The sequence below is a fragment of the Triturus cristatus genome, chromosome 8 (genome assembly GCF_964204655.1).
Source record: "Triturus cristatus chromosome 8, aTriCri1.1, whole genome shotgun sequence".
Lineage (NCBI taxonomy): Eukaryota > Metazoa > Chordata > Amphibia > Caudata > Salamandridae > Triturus > Triturus cristatus.
This window is the reverse complement of record NC_140591.1, coordinates 72,001,551-72,024,693: the sequence shown is the minus strand read 5'-3', so window position 1 is coordinate 72,024,693 and position 23,143 is coordinate 72,001,551. Positions and strand designations below refer to the sequence as shown.

The window sequence follows — 23,143 nt, the reverse complement described above, 5'->3', positions numbered from 1 at the left end:
TGGACACATACTGGCCTATGTTACAGGCAACTTTTGCAGCACAGAAAGTACTAAGCGCTAAACACTCAGACATGCTGAGGCATGCTGCCATATGCTCCAGACAACTGTACCTGCATGTGGGATAGTTGGTTTGCGACAGATGGCCCAAAGAAGCAGACCAGGAGCCTTCGACTCTTGGCCAGGTAAGTGGGAGCGATGGCCTTATTAAAGACTTAACACCAGGCCTTTGAGAGCTAGCAGTAGATGGCAAACAGACCAAGCAGGAGGCCACCACAGAAAGCTGGCTTCTTTCAGCAACAACCATCAGCTCGACACATCAGGAAGAACCACGCAAATGAAAATGAAGTCTACAATGATTACTTTATCAAAATATGTGCAAAAGTATACTTGGAATGCATTACACAGAAGCATCAAAGGCAGAATACATTCTTTAGACAACTCAAGCAACTGTGCTACCCATGATTAAGTGGGCGAGTGGGACGGGGGTATGGGCAGGCGCGGCAGGCTCAGAAGTAGCTTATCGCATCATGCTTGGTTTTTGACGTCTGACAGGAAGAAAGCTCGGCTGGCTTCCCGGTATGTGGCAGGGCTTGATATACACGCAGATGTACATATGCCTCGTTGCCAACATGAACCTGAAGGAGAAAAGAAACAATATATGTAAAATTTAGCGCAGGTACAGGAAGAGAAAATAAAATCACATTTACTGGTAATAAATTTGCCCACTTCCTAACGTTACTAGGTCACGATTTAAAAAAAAATAAAAAAATACAAAAACAAAAAATGTTTAGAGACAGAGCTGGCTTAGGCAAGGACTGGACGCTGGCTTCAGGGTGAACCAATGAAAGATGCAGACCTGCTCAGATTTTTCCTGGGACCGCCATGGGGTCATGTGCTCCTCTGGAGGTCGGGGAATGGTGGTTATGGAAGTCCATGAAAAGCTACGGGTTGAGAGAGGACAGCCAGGAGACCCATCCATATTTAAAATACTAAGCCTTACACTTCACAACTCATCTATGATATGAAGAGCCGATACAAGCACTGCCCTTTGTCAATTTATTTGAAAATATCAAATGCGGCCTTAAAACAACAGCAAATATGCAGCAATCAAGTCTTGCAAATACACCAATATCAAGGGCCACTGGAATTATGAGATTCTGCAGCCGCAGCCTTTTTTTTTTTGCATAATTAGGGATATTCCACATAACCCATCTGCTGCATAATATGCAGATTTGAACAAAAAAAATAAAAAAATATATATATGTTTAATTCACTAATTCCGTGCAGCACCCACGATGGAGCAGTTACAGGACTTCTAAACCCAGTATCCATTGCGACACCTGAAGACCCATTAGGGCGGGGTTAATGATTTAAAAGTCCACAAGGCTAACGGGACTATTGAAATGCCAGTGAACAAGGGCATGGAGCCCGAAATGCATTTGGCGCTGAGTGGGGGAGAATTGAAGTGGTGCCTGTAGCCTCAAATAAAGCAAGGAGTTACTTACCTGTTGTGCTGGCGTTCCTTCAAGGGCAACCTTCTCGTTTTCTGTATATATATATATATATATATATATATATATATATATATATATTCACTTAAAAAACCATAGGTTTCACACACGTTATAGTTAGGTGGACATTTCACTCGTAAAAAACCAATGAAATTCACCTGTTATAGTTAGTTCAGATAACTAACTCGCGCGCCCGCAATCCACTGCTCATAACCATCACATATTACATCACTCATGACATGGTCAGTGGCATCACTCATGACATCACTGATGACATCATCCTTGTGATAGAGTGGCGGTCGCACGAGTTATAGTTGTGAATTTGTACGGTTTTTTAAATGCTAAGTTATATATATGTATTTTTTTTTACTTTTTTTTCATGGTGCACCGTGCGATATTTTTAAAAGAAAATTTAAATGTTTTTTCACCCCTGACAAAGACTAGGGGGGTCAGGAAATCTCTACCCTGCCCCCTTTTCACGTTCGCCACCTCTTTTTCACTCTTGCATCCAAAACAAACAAAATGGCGGCCGACACTTCCTGATTTCTACTGATTCGAACGTTGACTGACATGTAACCACCAATCAGAATTACACTCGCGCACGTTAGGGTGTGCGCCTATAGATATTTATATGCTTTTAAATGCTATTTTCTCAGGAAATACTAAACAGATTGACTCCATATATGCAAAAGGCACTTCCTGACCTGAGGACTACCTCTCTGCCAAATTTCAAGTAATTCTGTTCAGCCGTTCGGGCTGTACCTTCGACTAAAGGTCCTATGGGAAAATGCGTTTTGGGACCCCCCTTTCTCGGCCCCCGCTTGACGAATCACCCCGAGACTTTCAGGGTAGGAGCTGAGCGCCCCATTAGTTTTGACAATTTCGCGAGGATTCGTCAACCGGCGCCAAAGTTATTCAAAATAGAATTTTCAGATTTCCTATGGAAACACGATCCTAACTATAACTATCTACTAGCGACCGCCAGCAGATTATATAGGAGTTCCTGGTCCAAATGGATCAACGTTACTAACGTGGGGATACAGGTCTGCGTGCGTTGGAAGACACTTTGCAGTTGCTTATTTATGTACCGGACTGTTAAACTGGTACTAATGAGGTGAAATCTTGGTCCAGATAGTGTTACTATGTGCAAAAAAATACAAAATGATATAATACAATCAAAAAATGTGCTGCATAATTCAGCTTTTTCTTGCCACATAATTAAGCCTGCCCTACCATCTAATTCCAGTGCCCTGCCTATATTCTAGTTCCTGAGCAGGGGGCGGTAAACAAGCATATGTGCACACACTCACCCATCCACATGCACTCAATCATCCATTCACAGAATGCAGAAATACACATACATTCACCCAAAACCCCAACATTTAATTAAAAAAAACAACAAAAAACATTACTGGGCAGTGGCATTGGGTGGCAAGAGGGAAGCTATGGTTCCTGGAGGCTTCGTGCAAGGGACTGCCGGAAGATCCCACCACCTCCTCTCACTGGCCGACCTGGGACAGCCACTGAGATGAGGACCTTCCCTTACTAGTCACAAAGTGGGATGGGTTAGTGAGACTTGCTGACTGCACCGAACCTCACTAATGGACAGTCTGCCCTGGGCACTTCTGGGCATCACTGCTTTAAGCCCTGGTCAGAGTCAGTCTGTGATTAGCCCCCTTGCCGTATTGGTGGTGGTGGGGGGGGGGGAGGGAGGTTAAGGAGAGTAGGTAGGACCTCACAGCACTTTGCCAGTCTGCGGAGGTCATGCCCTCAGGGCTGTGAAATCTTCAGTCAGGTAAAAGTGGGCTTAGGCTGCCAGGCGCCAGCACATTTAGCACATGCATCAACTGTTGCATGGCTAAACACTTATAAGGTCCCAAAGACGAGACCTATTGGCTATGCCAATGCTTGTTTTGCTTTGGGGGCATAAATAACAAGAGGGTGAAAGTCAGTCAATTAGTGAGAGTCAATTAGTGAGAGTGAGAGAGTCAATTAGTGAGAGTGTCAATTAGTGAGAGTCAGATAGTCAATGAGTGAGAGTCAGAGTCAATGAGTGAGAGTCAGAGTCAATGAGTGAGAGTCAGAGTCAATGAGTGAGAGTCAGAGTCAATGAGTGAGAGTCAGAGTCAATGAGTGAGAGTCAATGAGTGAGAGTCAATGAGTGAGAGTCAATGAGTGAGAGTCAATGAGTGAGAGTCAATGAGTGAGAGTCAATGAGTGAGAGTCAATGAGTGAGAGTCAATGAGTGAGAGTCAATGAGTGAGAGTCAGAGTCAATGAGTGAGAGTCAAGAGTCAAGAGTCAATGAGTGAGAGTCAAGAGTCAATGAGTGAGAGTCAAGAGTCAATTAGCGAGAGTCAAGAGTCAATTAGCGAGAGTCAAGAGTCAATTAGCGAGAGTCAAGAGTCAATTAGCGAGAGTCAAGAGTCAATTAGCGAGAGTCAAGAGTCAATTAGCGAGAGTCAAGAGTCAATTAGCGAGAGTCAAGAGTCAATTAGCGAGAGTCAAGAGTCAATTAGCGAGAGTCAAGAGTCAATTAGCTAGAGTCAAGAGTCAATTAGCTAGAGTCAAGAGTCAATTAGCGAGAGTCAAGAGTCAATTAGCGAGAGTCAAGAGTCAATTAGCGAGAGTCAAGAGTCAATTAGCGAGAGTCAAGAGTCAATTAGCGAGAGTCAAGAGTCAATTAGCGAGAGTCAAGAGTCAATTAGCGAGAGTCAAGAGTCAATTAGCGAGAGTCAAGAGTCAATTAGCGAGAGTCAAGAGTCAATTAGCGAGAGTCAAGAGTCAATTAGCGAGTCAAGAGTCAATTAGCGAGTCAAGAGTCAATTAGCGAGAGTCAAGAGTCAATTAGCGAGAGTCAAGAGTCAATTAGCGAGAGTCAAGAGTCAATTAGCGAGAGTCAAGAGTCAATTAGCGAGAGTCAAGAGTCAATTAGCGAGAGTCAAGAGTCAATTAGCGAGAGTCAAGAGTCAATTAGCGAGTCAGAGTCAATTAGCGAGTCAGTCAATTAGCGAGTCAGAGTCAATTAGTGAGAGTCAATTAGTGAGAGTCAATTAGTGAGAGTGAGTCAGTCAATTAGTGAGTGAGAGTCAATTAGTGAGAGTGAGAGTCAGAGTCAATTAGTGAGTGAGAGTCAGAGTCAATTAGTGAGTCAGAGTCAATTAGTGAGAGTCAGAGTCAATTAGCGAGTCAGAGTCAATTAGCGAGTCAAGAGTCAATTAGCGAGTCAAGAGTCAATTAGCGAGTCAAGAGTCAATTAGCGAGAGTCAAGAGTCAATTAGCGAGAGTCAAGAGTCAATTAGCGAGAGTCAAGAGTCAATTAGCGAGAGTCAAGAGTCAATTAGCGAGAGTCAAGAGTCAATTAGCGAGAGTCAAGAGTCAATTAGCGAGAGTCAAGAGTCAATTAGCGAGTCAGAGTCGATTAGTGAGAGTCAATTAGTGAGAGTGAGAGTCAGTCAATTAGTGAGTGAGAGTCAATTAGTGAGTGAGAGTCAGAGTCAATTAGTGAGTGAGAGTCAGAGTCAATTAGTGAGAGTCAGAGTCAATTAGTGAGAGTCAGAGTCAATTAGTGAGAGTCAGAGTCAATTAGTGAGTCAGAGTCAATTAGTGAGTCAGAGTCAATTAGTGAGAGTCAGAGTCAATTAGTGAGAGTCAGAGTCAATTAGTGAGTCAGATAGTCAATGAGTGAGAGTCAGATAGTCAATGAGTGAGAGTCAGATAGTCAATGAGTGAGAGTCAGAGTCAATGAGTGAGAGTCAGAGTCAATGAGTGAGAGTCAGAGTCAATGAGTGAGAGTCAGAGTCAATGAGTGAGAGTCAATGAGTGAGAGTCAATGAGTGAGAGTCAATGAGTGAGAGTCAATGAGTGAGAGTCAATGAGTGAGAGTCAATGAGTGAGAGTCAATGAGTGAGAGTCAATGAGTGAGAGTCAATGAGTGAGAGTCAATGAGTGAGAGTCAATGAGTGAGAGTCAATGAGTGAGAGTCAATGAGTGAGAGTCAATGAGTGAGAGTCAATGAGTGAGAGTCAATGAGTGAGAGTCAGAGTCAATTAGTGAGAGTCAGAGTCAATTAGTGAGAGTCAGAGTCAATTAGTGAGTCAGAGTCAATTAGCGAGTCAGAGTCAATTAGCGAGTCAGAGTCAATTAGCGAGTCAGAGTCAATTAGCGAGTCAGAGTCAATTAGCGAGTCAGAGTCAATTAGCGAGTCAGAGTCAATTAGCGAGTCAGAGTCAATTAGCGAGTCAGAGTCAATTAGCGAGTCAGAGTCAATTAGCGAGTCAAGAGTCAATTAGCGAGAGTCAAGAGTCAATTAGCGAGAGTCAAGAGTCAATTAGCGAGAGTCAAGAGTCAATTAGCGAGAGTCAAGAGTCAATTAGCGAGAGTCAAGAGTCAATTAGCGAGTCAGAGTCGATTAGTGAGAGTCAATTAGTGAGAGTGAGAGTCAGTCAATTAGTGAGTGAGAGTCAATTAGTGAGTGAGAGTCAGAGTCAATTAGTGAGAGTCAGAGTCAATTAGTGAGAGTCAGAGTCAATTAGTGAGAGTCAGAGTCAATTAGTGAGAGTCAGAGTCAATTAGTGAGAGTCAGAGTCAATTAGTGAGAGTCAGAGTCAATTAGTGAGAGTCAGAGTCAATTAGTGAGAGTCAGATAGTCAATTAGTGAGAGTCAGATAGTCAATTAGTGAGAGTCAGATAGTCAATTAGTGAGAGTCAGATAGTCAATGAGTGAGAGTCAGATAGTCAATGAGTGAGAGTCAGAGTCAATGAGTGAGAGTCAGAGTCAATGAGTGAGAGTCAGAGTCAATGAGTGAGAGTCAATGCGTGAGAGTCAATGAGTGAGAGTCAATGAGTGAGAGTCAATGAGTGAGAGTCAATGAGTGAGAGTCAATGAGTGAGAGTCAATGAGTGAGAGTCAATGAGTGAGAGTCAATGAGTGAGAGTCAATGAGTGAGAGTCAATGAGTGAGAGTCAATGAGTGAGAGTCAATGAGTGAGAGTCAATGAGTGAGAGTCAATTAGTGAGAGTCAATTAGTGAGAGTCAATTAGTGAGAGTCAATTAGTGAGAGTCAATTAGTGAGAGTCAATTAGTGAGAGTCAATTAGTGAGAGTCAATTAGTGAGAGTCAATTAGTGAGAGTCAATTAGTGAGTGAGAGTCAGAGTCAATTAGTGAGTGAGAGTCAGAGTCAATTAGTGAGTGAGAGTCAATTAGTGAGAGTCAGAGTCAATTAGTGAGAGTCAGAGTCAATTAGTGAGTCAGAGTCAATTAGCGAGTCAGAGTCAATTAGCGAGTCAGAGTCAATTAGCGAGTCAGAGTCAATTAGCGAGTCAGAGTCAATTAGCGAGTCAGAGTCAATTAGCGAGTCAGAGTCAATTAGCGAGTCAGAGTCAATTAGCGAGTCAGAGTCAATTAGCGAGTCAGAGTCAATTAGCGAGAGTCAAGAGTCAATTAGCGAGTCAGAGTCAATTAGCGAGAGTCAGAGTCAATTAGCGAGTCAGAGTCAATTAGCGAGTCAGAGTCAATTAGCGAGTCAAGAGTCAATTAGCGAGTCAAGAGTCAATTAGCGAGTCAAGAGTCAATTAGCGAGTCAAGAGTCAATTAGCGAGTCAAGAGTCAATTAGCGAGTCAAGAGTCAATTAGCGAGAGTCAAGAGTCAATTAGCGAGAGTCAAGAGTCAATTAGCGAGAGTCAAGAGTCAATTAGCGAGAGTCAAGAGTCAATTAGCGAGAGTCAAGAGTCAATTAGCGAGAGTCAAGAGTCAATTAGCGAGAGTCAAGAGTCAATTAGCGAGAGTCAAGAGTCAATTAGCGAGAGTCAAGAGTCAATTAGCGAGAGTCAAGAGTCAATTAGCGAGTCAGAGTCAATTAGTGAGAGTCGATTAGTGAGAGTCGATTAGTGAGAGTGAGAGTCAGTCAATTAGTGAGTGAGAGTCAATTAGTGAGTGAGAGTCAGAGTCAATTAGTGAGTGAGAGTCAGAGTCAATTAGTGAGAGTCAGAGTCAATTAGTGAGAGTCAGAGTCAATTAGTGAGAGTCAGAGTCAATTAGCGAGTCAAGAGTCAATTAGCGAGAGTCAAGAGTCAATTAGCGAGTCAGAGTCAATTAGTGAGAGTCGATTAGTGAGAGTCGATTAGTGAGAGTGAGAGTCAGTCAATTAGTGAGTGAGAGTCAATTAGTGAGTGAGAGTCAGAGTCAATTAGTGAGTCAGAGTCAATTAGTGAGTGAGAGTCAGAGTCAATTAGCGAGTCAGAGTCAATTAGCGAGTCAGAGTCAATTAGCGAGTCAGAGTCAATTAGCGAGTCAGAGTCAATTAGCGAGTCAGAGTCAATTAGCGAGTCAGAGTCAATTAGCGAGTCAGAGTCAATTAGCGAGTCAGAGTCAATTAGCGAGTCAGAGTCAATTAGCGAGTCAGAGTCAATTAGCGAGTCAGAGTCAATTAGCGAGTCAGAGTCAATTAGCGAGTCAGAGTCAATTAGCGAGTCAGAGTCAATTAGCGAGTCAGAGTCAATTAGCGAGTCAGAGTCAATTAGCGAGTCAGAGTCAATTAGCGAGTCAGAGTCAATTAGCGAGTCAGAGTCAATTAGCGAGTCAGAGTCAATTAGCGAGAGTCAAGAGTCAATTAGTGAGAGTCAAGAGTCAATTAGTGAGAGTGAGAGTCAATTAGTGAGAGTCGATTAGTGAGAGTCAATTAGTGAGAGTGAGAGTCAATTAGTGAGAGTCGATTAGTGAGAGTCAATTAGTGAGAGTGAGAGTCAGTCAATTAGTGAGAGTGAGAGTCAATTAGTGAGAGTCGATTAGTGAGTGAGAGTCAGAGTCAATTAGTGAGTGAGAGTCAGAGTCAATTAGTGAGTGAGAGTCAATTAGTGAGAGTGAGAGTCAATTAGTGAGAGTCGATTAGTGAGAGTCAATTAGTGAGAGTGAGAGTCAATTAGTGAGAGCCAATTAGTGAGAGTGAGAGTCAGAGTCAATTAGTGAGTGAGAGTCAGAGTCAATTAGTGAGTGAGAGTCAGAGTCAATTAGTGAGTGAGAGTCAATTAGTGAGAGTGAGAGTCAATTAGTGAGAGTCGATTAGTGAGAGTCAATTAGTGAGAGTGAGAGTCAATTAGTGAGAGTCAATTAGTGAGAGTGAGAGTCAGAGTCAATTAGTGAGTGAGAGTCAGAGTCAATTAGTGAGTGAGAGTCAAGAGTCAATTAGTGAGAGTCAGAGTCAATTAGTGAGAGTCAGAGTCAATTAGTGAGAGTCAGAGTCAATTAGTGAGTGTCAGAGTCAATTAGTGAGAGTCAGAGTCAATTAGTGAGAGTCAGAGTCAATTAGTGAGAGTCAGAGTCAATTAGTGAGAGTCAGAGTCAATTAGTGAGAGTCAGAGAGCGAGTCAGAGAGCGAGTCAGAGAGTCCAACAGGTCAGTCTGCACCAGCCAGCTACAAAAACACATGCTGGGCCGGCCGCGCCGCTTGCGTGCCATAGGCAAGCCAGTCTGTGCCCGGCCGGGGGCCACAAACGCTGCCTCTTTTCCTACACGTCTATCATTACAATGTTGAGCAGCTTAGACAGTTAAACGTAGCCACTATGGTGATTTGCGCTCACTCCATTGTTCCTGGCAGTCTGGATTCTGGCTGCGCGCATGTCTATTCAGACTATAGACGCTCCCCCAAACCATTCAGCCCCTTACGAGCCTTATAAAATGTTTCTGCTGAATTGTAGATCGCTGCCCAAGCATGCAGTGGAGATCTTCATTCTGCTAAGGGAAGAATGTCCGGAAGTCTTGTTTCTTACAGAAACTTGGCTCAATTCAGGACCGGATCCTGATATTGTCCAAACTCCCCCTCCCGGTTACCTAATTCAGAGGATAGACCGGACTGTAGGTAAAGGCAGCAGGATCGCCATCATTTATAAAAGTCACCTCAGTTGCCGTGCTTCTGGTGGTCCTTTAATAGATTGTGAGAACCTTCTATTTGTGATAGGATTTACCCCCACGGTCTCCCTGTCAGGTATTCTAATTTATCGCCCCCCCCGGGTCATTGGGGGAATACCCCCACGGTCTCCCTGTCAGGTATTCTAATTTATCGTCCCCCCGGGTCATTGGGGGAATTCTCTAAATCACTGCCTGAGATGGCAACTAATCTCACCAGTACCCCTACTAATTTTACATTACTGGGTGATTTCAATCTACATTTCGATAATCCTTCACATGTGGCCGCGGCAGAGATTACTAAGGATCTTGTTGCGTACCAGCTCAAACAGTAATTAATGCGATGTGAAGGGTCACCTCCTAGATACCATATTCTCCAACCTAGAGGAATTAACTGGAACGGTACCCATTCCAATACCCTGGTCCGATCATTTTTTAATCCCTTTCTCTAGGACCCTCACTTAGACTACCCCTTCAACCAGGCCTATAAGAACGAGGTCACATCCTTGGCATAAACTTCCTTCAGAAAAGTGGGTATTGGAGCTAGAAAAGTTCAAGCCGATCCCTGATTTCGATCCAATTGTTGCTAATGAAAGATTTAACAACTGGATTGAGAGCACGTTAGATCAGGTTCTCCGAAAGGAAATGACCCAGATGAAAGTATGCCTCCATCTCCACTGGAGTGGTCCCACCTCTGTGGAAAAGAGCGATGGTTAGGTCTCTTCTAAAAAAACCTAGTCTCGACCTGGATCGATTGGGTAATTATCGCGCCATCTTGCTTCTCCCGGGGTGGGGGGGGGGGGAAATCAGTAAAATAGCAGAGAAACAGGTCAACTCAGCGCTTGCGACATCTCTGGAATCCCACAACCTCTTCCACCACCCCCCCTCAAACTGGCTTTCGCCCAAATCAAGGAACAGAAACTGCTCGGTTAGCAACTGTTGAACAGTAAAAAGATTGATGCCGGAGGTTCAACAGCTATCAACCTCTTGGATCTCAGCGCGGCCATCGACACAGTCAATCACTAAATTTTGGTCCCTTGACTTAGAAGTTTGGGGGTGACGGAGTAGCTTTAACATGGCTGCAATCATTCCTGCAAGAGAGATGCTTCCAGGTTTGAGGGTGATGCTACTTCAAAATCAGGGATCGTCCTTGAGTCCCTCCCTTTTTAATGATTATAGGACCCCGCTCGCGGAGATTATGCTCCCTTTTGGGGTTCACAAAGTGACTTATGCTGATGACATCCAACTGGTTGTAGCACTGAACCACTCTGATAATGCCTCTGTCCCGGTCTAGAAGAGGTAGCCAAGTGGATGAACCACTAGTATCAAAAATTGAATCGGGACAAGACAGAGTTGATGCTTCTTGGCAATCAGTCTCTTTAAAGAGAATGAAATGTGGCCTGCCTGCATGGGACCCGTCCCTGCCCCCAAGACCCAGATGAAGAGTCTGGGCATTTGGCTTTATCAAGGCCTCAGCTTTATGGTTCAGGCACGGAAGGTGGCAGCTTCCTGCTATGGCATCCTAAGGATGCTCCGCAAAGTGCTCCCACTTCTTCCCTTCCAGGCACGAAAGCTTATGGTACAGGCACTTATTTCCTGCTTGGATTACGCGAATGCCTTTTACCTTGCAGCCCCGGCCTCGACCTTTGCAAAACTCCAAAAAGGTGCAAAACTGCGCAGCGAGGATTCTTGTGGGGACCTCGAACCGGCAATCTGCTAAACCTGCCTTGAAGTACCTCCACTGGCTCCCTGTTCGGGAGAGAGTTAACTTTAAGGCTATGTGCATCGCCCACAAGATGTTAGCAGGGAATGGACCAGCAATCAACCATTCCGTTGTCCAGCCTTACCTGGCGAATAGACTGCTACGCCCGGATATCTGCATCTGGCCGTCGTCCCCAGGATCATGAAAGTCAGAAGTGGCGGTCCCCTATTCTCTTATAATGCCGCTAGGCTGTGGAACACCCTCCCTCTCCGCCCACGGAGGGAACCCAGCCATCTGGCCTTTCGGAAACTGCTAAAAACTTGGCTCTTCCCTCAAGTGTTGCTATGATGTTCTCTTGGTTACGGCCTCAGCACTGGGATGCCCCTGGGTAGCTACGCGCTTAATAAATGCGGTTTTCATTTTATTTCACAAGAACTCTGTGGCTCCCTCACAACCACAAGATAACCATCTACACAAACTTCAAACTCCAACTCTCCAACATCCTCAGCATCCCATTGAATACAACCAGAAACCACATGGCAACAACTCAGTACACTAACTACTACTACTACCACCACCACCACCCTGCTGAAATGCATCCACCCACCAACCCACCCCTGCCCACTCTGGCTCTTCAGCCGCTGAAGCATCAAGACCAGCCACCAGCTCCCCACCATTCTCAACGCCTCCATCACTACAACCATCTTCTCTGATGCATGGAGGCAGACAGAGGTCAGGCCCCTCCAAAAGAAACAGTCCGCAGACCCCAGAGATCTCCAGGATTACCGTCCCATCTCCCTACTACCATTCCCCACGGAAGTCATGGAGAAAGCCATTAACCTCCAACTCACCGATCTGGAAAGAAACAATCTACTGAGCTCCTCCCAGTTGGGCATCAGAGCCAACGACATCACCGAGACAGCCCTGATCGCAGCAACAGATTACATCCGAGCCTTACTTGACACAGGAGAAACAGCTGCCCTCATCCTCCTAGAACTCTCCACAGCCTTCAACACGGTCTCCCCCCACACACTCATCCAGTGACTCTCTGAATCATTGAGCCCAGTTTGAAGTATGCTAGAATCATTGAGCCCAGTTTGAAGTATGCTAGAGAGTGCCCTCCCCCCACCACCCAGCTTACAGAAATGCAACAATACACAAATTTGCTGGGGCTGGTCAGGGGTTCGGCGTGTGGGGGGCGGTATTGAGGGGTGGAAATTGCTTAACCTCTCCTCAGATTCCTCCAGGCAGCCCTAGGTTTTCCAAAATGGAACTAAGTCTTCCATGCATTGTACCATTCACTGGCACACATACACTTAGCACATGTATTGCATGTGTACTGTGCAGCTCTACACACCAAAGCGAGGATCGCCTAGGGCGAGTTAAGCACACAGTGGCGGAACTTTGAAGGAGTCAGCCTGAAGGCCACACTCCAGTCACAGGTAAAAAAAAAAAAAAAAAAAAAAAAAAAAAAAAAGGGCCCTATTCACTCGTACTGATCACTGCATTTTATGCTGCCACCTCAGTGCTCCTTAACTCCTGGCAAAGCCAGTAGCATTTCACCACTAGGAGGATGGCACTTTGGTTGCCCCTCCCGGTCCAAACAGACAGCAATCCGTGAGACAGGCCTAGGTCATGGCAAACACACAGTTTCATTTACGCATGACAACAAAATTAATCATTCGAGAGTCAGACACCATTACATTTGGGGCACTCAGGGAAGGGTACACGTCCATTACCATGCAAGGGATTTTTTTGTCCCAACAGGATGCACGCCAGCAATTGACAGTAATTACATGTGTTCCAAGAAGACTGGCTAATCAGATTAAAAGCAGAATCATGGACGCACAAAGCCAAGAGGAAACAATTATAAGTAGTGATGTTATCATCACACTGGCATCAGCTTAGAGTAACGGACCCGTACCAAGGGAACTATCCGACAGTCTTGTTTGGGACTGGACAAAGCAAAGAATTGGTTGACTTTCTTCCACCGGATACATTTGTACCAAGCTTCCCAGGATTCATTTCTACCTGGGATCCAGCCTCGGTGGGTTCCATACGCATGTGCTAAAGGTATCAGAGCGGCTTTTGGACGTTTGTGTAGGCTTCGCTCATAATATTGGTGCACAGTTGTGAAAATCACTTTGTACAACAAAGTGATTGACGATGGATGATTTGAATTCATAATAGCCAAACGCAGTCAAGTTATACTTGGCAGAAGGGGATACAGGTTTCACGTGCAAGGATTACAGGGGTCATTCCTTAGTATTCCTGCCCTGTTCTTTAAATGTGTTTGGTCCAGGCACAATAAATAATTTGTTGCTGTGCGCTTTTCCAGACACGTTGGCAATAAATAGTCCAGTGAACAGTTTTGTTAAGAGCACGATTGTGTATTCACAGCACCTCGTTTATGTATTCTTTAGAAGCCATTCGCTGAGGTAGGGAATTTGAAAAGAAACCACAAATACCCCCTAGGGAGACTTCAACAGATATGCTGCTAAGAATGAACAGCCTGCCATCCAACAGCCATGGAAGAAGCAGACATACTCTACATTCAGTGACCGCTTCACCCTAACTGGAGGAAGCAGCTGGCTTACTGGGTCTACACAAGATGCCCTTTCATCCTCATGGTAAAAAGTCGGGTAACTGTCTACTTTGGGCTCTGCGACCTCTACATTAAAGAGCCACTCCCTCACTACACAACAGAGGGCTCTCCGCCTACATTAGGCTCCGCAAACTTTACATTAAGAGGACACTCCCTCACTACATAACAGATGGCTCTCCGCCTACATTAGGCTCCGCGACATTTACATTAAGAGCCACTCCCTCACTACACAACAGATGGCTCACCGCCTACATTAGGCTCCGCGACCTTTACATTAAGAGGACACTCCCTCACTACATAACAGATGGCTCTCCGCCTACATTAGGCTCCGCGAACTTTACATTAAGAGGACACTCCTTCACTACATAACAGATGGCTCACCGCCTACATTAGGCTCCGCGACCTTTACATTAAGAGGACACTCCCTCACTACATAACAGATGGCTCTCCGCCTACATTAGGCTCCGCGACATTTACATTAAGAGCCACTCCCTCACTACACAACAGATGGCTCACCGCCTACATTAGGCTCCGCGACCTTTACATTAAGAGGACACTCCCTCACTACATAACAGATGGCTCTCCGCCTACATTAGGCTCCGCGAACTTTACATTAAGAGGACACTCCTTCACTACATAACAGATGGCTCACCGCCTACATTAGGCTCCGCGACCTTTACATTAAGAGGACACTCCCTCACTACATAACAGATGGCTCTCCGCCTACATTAGGCTCCGCGAACTTTACATTAAGAGGACACTCCCTCACTACATAACAGATGGCTCACAGCCTACATTAGGCTCCGCGACCTTTACATTAAGAGGACACTCCCTCACTACATAACAGATGGCTCACCGCCTACATTAGGCTCCACGACCTTTACATTAAGAGGACACTCCCTCACTACATAACAGATGGCTCACCGCCTACATTAGGCTCCGCGACCTTTACATTAAGAGGACACTCCCTCACTACACAACAGATGGCTCACCGCCTACATTAGGCTCCACGACCTTTACATTAAGAGGACACTCCCTCACTACATAACAGATGGCTCACCGCCTACATTAGGCTCTGCGACCTTTACATTAAGAGGACACTCCCTCACTACATAACAGATGGCTCACCGCCTACATTAGGCTCCGCGACCTTTACATTAAGAGCCACTCCCTCACTACACAACAGATGGCTCACCTCCTACATTAGGCTCCGCGACCTTTACATTACGAGGACACTCCCTCACTACATAACAGATGGCTCACCGCCTACATTAGGCTCCGCGACATTTACATTAAGAGCCACTCCCTCACTACACAACAGATGGCTCACCGCCTACATTAGGCTCCGCGACCTTTACATTAAGAGCCACTCCCTCACTACATTAGTGAGCGGCCATGCTGCCTCAGGATTGGGAGCCTCTCCTCCTCTAGGTTAGTGGGCGAGCAGACACAGACACGTGCTCACTGCGGGAATCTCCAATAATACCAATGTAGCAGAGTGACCTACCATAAAACACACTGACATTCACTTACCTTTATGAAGTAATTAGTTCCAGCAACAACCTGAGTCTTGTACTCAATGGCGACAAATACATCGTATTTCTCCCCAGAATGCTTTTCCACGTCTGCCTTTAACTAGAGGAGAGACAACAAACAGGGATACAAAGCTTAGAGGAATGTAGCCATGAAGGATTAAATAGAAGAAAGGTAGTGAACTAAAACGCAGAGAATCGCAAACTCAGAGGGCCGTGGACTATGGCGGTGCTGTGTACATGCAGGGAAGCGAGCAGGGTATTTGCGTAGCCTCGGCAGAGGCTTCCGCCATGGTCTGCACCATCCACAGTGTGGTGAAGGGCAGATGCACACTGTGCTACTTAATTTAGTCTGTAGACAGCTTATACCAGTCACGTGAAACTCAAGAAACATGTGAATTGCAAAATTCTAAATAAGCATTGAAATTCAAATCACATCGGTCAACATGCATTTACTATTGAACAAACTCCCCTCCTCCCCCTCCCTCCCCCCCAATGGCTAATTCATTGTGCAAAGGACTGGCTGCTATCTTTGCTTCCGACTTTGGAGTGGTCATACTACAACGAATCAAAATTCTTTAAAGTTGCTCAAAAGGCAATATAATCTCAGTGTTGGGATAAACATACTTCCCCCTTCCTGTGAGTAGTTTCTAAAACGTTTTTAATAAACAAATGTAAAATATCTATAGATTAACTGTGCAAATATTTCAGAATATAACAGAATTAGGAAAGCATTTTTTGTAATTCTTAAGTGAGCGAGAAATATTTTAATACAATCAAAACAAATCAATACACTATAGGATTCCATTTCCACAAATTGTTTGTGGGCTGCATAGTATAAACTGCATGTCTGTGCAAGTGTAATGTAGTGGTCATTTCAACTGAAAATGTGTTGTGTAATGGCAGTGCACTATGACACTCCACAAAACTAACTTCTAGCCGTGTTGTACACCAGTGTGACTGCTATTCGCCATGGCTAATACACACTGGCAAAGCCAATAGCTCTTGCATAGGCGATACCTATTGGCTTTGCCAAAGTTGGTTTTACTCTGATCTAGCAGGGGACACAGCACACACTCGTGTTCCGTTTTCCCACTCAGAAATGGCGTTTGTAGAAGCGGCCTTATCTCGGGCACTTCACTGAATTTGTTTATTAGAAGCAGTGAACAGAGCTTGAGTGAAGGATGCATCATCTTTTGAGAAGCAGAACAATCGTAGAAGCCCAAACATGCTGTACCTATGGCATTAATGAGCGCCAATGTGGCTGCCCTCGACAACTCTACAGACACCTATAATCAGCCCTTGGAAGGACCCGCTGCTCACTCTGGAGACATTTGCCCACCTTGTGCGAATGGTACAAGCTTTTTGGTTCTTAGTAGTATCAGGAGGGAGACTCCTGCTCCTAGCCACATCCCATCTGTGCAGGCTAGTGGATCTGAGGGGGGGGGGGGGGGGGGTGAACTTAACATAGCTGCCAACTCTCCTCATGCAATCAGGGTCATTTCTGTCAGTAGCACAAAGTTGGCAGATTCTACAAAGTGCAAAACTACAAACCTGAGCATAGTTGTGTCTACTGGCTGGAAAGTCAGATCAGGTCGGAAGTCCCCCCCCCCCCCCAATCACCAGAGATTGCTATGTCTGAAGCACACAAAAGGGAGGACAGGGCACCCAAAGCCTTCACCTGCAGTTAACAGACTTGTCAGAAATCCATAAATAGGCAATGGTGAGGTGGCATTAACGACAGGTAAAACACTGACCAAGAACACACACAAATAAAGCAGAACACACATTTCTGAGAACTACAGCACGAGGAAGTTAACAGCAACTGAGCATTTAACTGAGAACCTGGTAAGAAAAGGGTAGCTACGTGAAGTATACTGAATGGAGATGTGTGACCCTGATTAGACACTACACCAGGTATGGAACCGTCACTCTAGGAGACACAATAGCACTTTGCAAAAACGTGAATAAATAGAGCAGGGCAAACACGTCGAGAGTTTGCACATCTTGGGGGTGAGGCACTGGACTTCAGCTGCACCATGCCCTTTTATTCAAGGGTGCAGCCCTGGTGCATTCCTGTGCTCAAAGGCACAGCAGTTCCCAGGAACAAAGACGAGTCCTTCGAGTAGCTGTGAAAGTACACTGAATGTCTGTTTTAAGCACAGAGTGTAAACACGTCTAGGAAGGTGTTCGACCGGCAGCAGTCACCTATGTTTCACCATCAGCCTGGTCACCTCAAATACAGACCTCAAGCATACATGCCAACATTTCAGAAGAGCAAAGTGGGAGAATGGGGCCTTGAATCGGGTTACTGTCATGTAAGAGCTTCGGAAGTGTGCTGCTGCAGGATCGGACATTTGAAACGCAAATGCACGTTTTTTCAGAAGCATGGAGCGCAGTGGCAGGCAGAGAGAGGGTAATACAAGTGTTGTGCACCCTGGCAGGTTGCTGGCAGTGCGTACATTCCCCCCCCCCCCCTCGTGGCAGCCCGGGCTGAAACAGCTGGTTAATGGGGCTTTGTTGATTTTTCACCCCTTCTAGAGCCCCTGCATCGCCACTCTAACTATTGCTGTTAGAATTTACGTTACACAATACCAAGCCCTGTCACCTGAAACCCCCGAGGAATCGGGTTTTTGCTTGCAGGAATCGGGAGGCGGGAGACTAAATCGGGAGGGTTGGCATGTATGCTCAAGTGCACTTAGGCATTGCGAGTCTGCACAATGCCTAGCGGACTTTACTTGCTACACTGCTTCACGACTAGGGTCTCCAAGTGGGAAATAATGTAATGTTTAAGCCAAGCTGGGAATAAACATCTTCCTTCCCCCCCCCCCCCCCCCCAGCTAGGGCTGGGCAGTGTCGCGTGTTTTTTTCGTTCTTGCCACGCGAGGCACACAGCTAACATAAAATGTATTCTATCTTGCAAGACCCCCTCCACCTCACCCTCACTGCCCGAAGGCTGCGAGAGGAGTTAGTTTGTCTGGAATGTTAACTTCACCTTTCTGGAAGCAGACTATTTATAATATGGGAAGGTATTGAACCCGTTCAGAGGCAGCATTTATTTTCTAACAGCTAAACCAAGATGGTTGAAAGGGTACTTTGCCATCCTCCTTCAGACTATCAAGCGCTTACCTTTTTGGGGACTCGTGAAACGTGAAGGAGTTAGTCTTAAAAGCTGTGAATTCAACAATTAAGATTACCAAGGGCAACACTACACAGACAAGCGCAACATTATACCGACAGAGGCAAGACTTTCCTGAAAGCCTCAAGACAGCAGAGACGGTTAAAGAAACCAACTCTACCATTTGCAAGCATGGTAAGACGATACCAGTCTTACTGTAGCTACAGGACAGCACTGGCTTGAGCTAGGAAACAAAGAGATGGAAGTGGGCATGCTTGAAAAATGTCAAGAGCTCTAGGTCGGACTTTGTACCAGGGTTGATGTCCCGAAGCTCTGCCTGCAACATTCAGAGGCTTTGGTGGAACCTTTTGAGAAAGATGTACAAATCAAGGAGAACAAATACTGAGAATATTTGTTTGTAATAAAACATTATACTTACTTTCAACACTACTTTTCCCTTTCAGCGCAGGAGGGAGCTATACATCACCGGAAGTGTAAAGGATCAGGCGATTCCAGAAGAAAAAGTGATGATGGAACACACTGGCCAACATAGGCTTCCGTACGATAGTACGCGGTGTTAAGAGATCATGTGACCACTGTGGTCAATGAGGGCGGATAGCTTTCAATAAAGGCGGTCTTTAACCTCTAACCAATAAGGGGTTGTTTGGACTGAAACAAGGTGCCCACTAGAACTAGTGGACAGCATATATCAGGTCACTTTCTCACAGTGCATATCTGCTTTGTTTAGCACCCTTCGTTGTGTTTACTGTTCTGCTGCTGTTCGGTTTCCATATTGCTGGGAATGTAATATTTAATGAATTGTGAACCTGCTATGAGGAGGGGGATTGCCTTTCTCCTCTAGCTGGGAGTCGCATGGCTGGCACGAAAGTGAGTAGGTGAGGAGCCTGTAATGTGCAGAAAATAATTGCCTCACAGCTTTAGTGGTGAGAGGGGGTTTGTGTTGCAGACTCACAACTACGGTGTTCGTGCGCTATGCAGATATAGTTTAACACAGCAACATTATCCATTTCAATGTCAAGATACTTCGAACTGGAGGCTTCACCTATAATATTAACCTATTTCAAACACATTTTGCTCCTATGTCCTTGGTTTGCCCACAAAAACTACACAATGGTTTGTTTTTTCACAAACAAAATCCCTTCAAATGTAGCTAGTCATGTGATGATGATATACAATCACATGTAATGACTGCGGTTATTATATTTTACACACTTCTAAAAGGTTTTGTCCAACCAAACTGCAACCCTAAGAACAGCAGGACTGCTTCGAGGATCTCCTCAGTGAAGATGAAAAGATCACCAAGTTATTCACGACTCCTGTGTTGATGAGATGCTGCAGTGTTTTGTAAGACTAGCCTGCATACTTCAAACCTGTTTCCTTTCGGTTCAAAATATTTCTGCTTCTTCGAAGTGCGAAATATATCTTATGTAATTAATACTTTAAAAAAAGAATGGAGAATAAAAACAAAAGCTGCTTTCACTAGCAGGCTTTTAAAACTGCAGAAACGATGTAATTTTCTTTTTTAACTACAGAAATGCATATAGCTACCTGTAGAAAGTCATGTAACACCATTTGTATCTTTCTAGAGTAAGTTTTCAACCACAGGGTATTCATATGAGTCTCACCACTTATGGAAAAATACCAAATATTTAATCTTTGTCTAATTTATAGCGTTTAACAAAAAAAAAATTTTTTTGCCCAAATTTTAAACAAATGGCACAAATCAGAGGTACCACACTGATCAGAACTAGTTTAAAGTTTCTTCAACTGTCCAGAAGGGAGGGCAGAGAGAGAGAGAAAAAGCAATGGCATAGCCAATAGGTCTCGCTTTGGGACCTTATAAGTATTTAGTTATGCAGCACAATCCTTAGTGCAACAACATCAACTGTTGCATGGCTAAACACTTATAAGGTCCCAAAGGCGAGACCTATTGGCTATGCCAATGCTTGTTCTATACATGCTTGTGGTGTCCGTTTTGTAGCGTCTTTCCAACGTTATTGTGATTGGTCATAAATGCTTCACACACTGCCTCTGAGATAGGCCTGTCTGCTCGTGCTACGTTACCACAGGGTTCAGCAGGGGTTATCAAAGGGTGTAGCCCCCCCTTACTCTGACTTAGGAAGAAGGGTCACTATTTGACACCAGCCGCTGCCAACTGGAGGCCCCCTATTTCTAATATCACCTATTGGTCCATTAATCTGTGCTCCCTCACACCTAAATAATCCATCAATATCCTGTATTATTTCAGGCCATGATTCAGAGAGCCATGCGCTTCCATCATGTATGGAGGCTTCTGTTCATCCTCAAGAAAATAGGGGGGGGGGGGGTCTTCTTTTGGTTGTCACTCAGCAGCCTTGTACTTAGAGACTTGATTTGAATCTGGAAAAGCTGCAGGAATTCACTCCACATGCCTATGTTTCTCTCTGTCTCTATACCCCTTTCTTACGTGCTGGGTACACCTCTCGTGTTCCTGCTGTCACTTTTTTGCACCTCTCTCTAGTTTTTCTTTTGCTCTCATACTCTACTTCTCCTCTCCTTGGTGTCTGTCATTCTACCTATGTCCTTCACCCAGTCTCTCACATGTCCCCTCTGTCTTTTCCGGTCTTTCTCTCTGGATGCAAACCCCGCTCTCCCTCATCTGTGGGCTCTTTCGTCAGTTAATTTTATATCTCTCATGCCCATATTTCTCCTGTCATTTTGTATCTCTCCTTATAGTGTTATTTAATTGCTCTGTCTTGAAAACCTAGCCTTTTTCTCTTGTCTTGCTCTCTCCTATCAACCTCTATCACCTCCCTCTGCATACCATTGTACAATACCTAATTGTATAATCTCACGTGCCACCTAAATTGCTTTGCTGCTGACAGCAATGGAAGGCCCTCCTCTGCTTGGAGGCGGCGTTTAAACCAGAGGAGAATCCACAAGGGGAAATTCTTTTAACATTCCATGCCTTTGATGAAGGAAATTCCAATGATGGATTGTTATCTACATTCAGCACCACCTCTTGGAATACCAACAACCTCTAAACTGAGCCCTAGACTGCGGGAGAGAATTAAGATATTGCATGCTAGGTAGCAACCATCCTTCTCTTTTCCCCACAGACCAGGAAATTGTTTAACACCCTCTTCAGCTTTCTTCTCCATAATTTTCATCATTCACTTTTAATTTGTAGCTTGATCTAGCGCAAAATCTACCCAAAAGTGCTTTACATGGACACATTAATTATTTTTTTTAGGCATTGGGATATGAAGTGATTTGCCCAGAATCTCAGGATGTTGAGGCAACGCCAAGACTGAAACCTGGTTCTCAAGTTCCAAAGTTGGCAGCTCTACCCATTACACCATATCCTCTACCCCTTTTTTGTCTCCCTCTTCTTCAATTTCACTTTCCTTCTATTTTTTTTACAACTTTAGCCATTCTCTCCACTGAGCTTTTAAAGCGTAGAGAGCAGCGCTATCAGGTCTCGATTGCCCCGTTGACTCCAGTCTCACTTTCTAAAATATTAACCATGCACTAAAACAATAAATTGTTGTTCAGACACTCAAATAGGAAATCTGTGATTGCCTGTCTCACCTCATCACACAACTTCTGCACCTCGGGGGTGGCATCCTTGACATCTCCTACTCCACCGCACTTCATGATTGACGGCTGAAGACTGCTCGCGTCTAGAGATGATGAGTCTGAAAGTGATCTGCTGATTGCGGCAAAGCATCAAGCCATTTAAACGGTAGCTGACAACACAAAGAAAGGACACGAATATTCACTTCCGCAAATACAGCGCACATACGGCGGCCATCTTAGAACAGAAAGCTATTTAAGGACCAAATAGGATTTCTTTTCATGAAATACAAAAAGATCGTCATGAACAGATCACATTGTAGAAGCCTGCTATGCCAATAAACTAACACGTAACTATAACAGAAAAAAGAAGCATACACAATTATACAAACCGAAAGTTAACTTCATTATTGAAATACAACAACGGTAAATCTAAATATAAATGTTTCGTCACATTTAAACTCGGTAGCAAAGTCACTCTTTTACTGCAGCGCCGCTTCCAAACACTGCTGAAGTTGGGCTCTGTGGTTGACACGTATCTTTGGTAATTCGTAGTTTCCGGTGTCCCAATCGCATGGACTATACCACTGGACAGTAATATGAAATACGAAGTGAAGCCACAGCAGAACTGACACGTCCGTAAAGAAACGAGAAGTTTACAGTACATAGTCCTTTCCGACTTGTTTAAACGGATTTGCATCGCTTTGCACCAACTGGGCCTAGTTGTTGTTGAGCACGCCCCCCACCCCGCTGATGATAGTTTGCCCCAGCACGAGTTCGCGTGAGTCATGTGATCACGTGTTGTTTGATTAAGGTGGGGCTGTTTGCAAGCAGCCCGAGGAGCAAAATATGTTGAAAATCTACCCCCACAAGTTGCTGTGTTTTAGACGACGGGTCAATCCGAAATGTTGGGTGTGGTTTGTAGGGTTCGAAAAAAGGGGTTCGAGAATGCAGACGTATAAATGAGGTCTGTTGCTGCCGTTCTAATTTTGCTGGCATATTGACTAAGGTTTCATATTTTTATTTGGACATCTATGTGAGGGAGCCAGCAAATTAACAGGGAAAGCCGAGGTTTTCTGGCGTGGCTCTAAAAACGCATGCACGAGCCAGTCTTTGAGAACGTTCAGCATGTAACTCATGCACATATATATATCATTATGATTAACACTCCTCAAAATTCCAAAAAGTGTATTTA

The 23,143-nt window shown here is 44.7% G+C and overlaps 1 protein-coding gene across 1 annotated transcript; it reads right to left on the bottom strand.

Moving 5' to 3' along the window:
- Window positions 1–341: 341 nt before the first annotated feature.
- On the bottom strand, window positions 342–22,451 carry LOC146801358 (cystatin-B-like). The gene is made up of 4 exons (XM_085621017.1): window positions 22,341–22,451; window positions 21,964–22,121; window positions 15,256–15,357; window positions 342–635 (listed from the first exon to the last, which is right to left on the bottom strand). Exons 2-4 carry the CDS (start codon window positions 22,027–22,029, stop codon window positions 507–509), a joined length of 297 nt encoding a protein of 98 aa, XP_085477143.1. The 5' UTR covers window positions 22,030–22,121; window positions 22,341–22,451; the 3' UTR covers window positions 342–506.
- Window positions 22,452–23,143: the final 692 nt, after the last annotated feature.

Coding starts and splice junctions, on each gene's coding strand:
- LOC146801358 (XM_085621017.1), bottom strand. CDS start 22,029: ATGAAGTGCGGTGGAGTAGGAGATGTCAAGGATGCCACCCCCGAGGTG. Junction 15,358..21,963: donor TGCAGAAGTTGTGTGATGAG/GTGAGACAGGCA, acceptor TCTCTCCTCTAG/TTAAAGGCAGACGTGGAAAA. Junction 636..15,255: donor GAACTAATTACTTCATAAAG/GTAAGTGAATGT, acceptor TTTCTCCTTCAG/GTTCATGTTGGCAACGAGGC.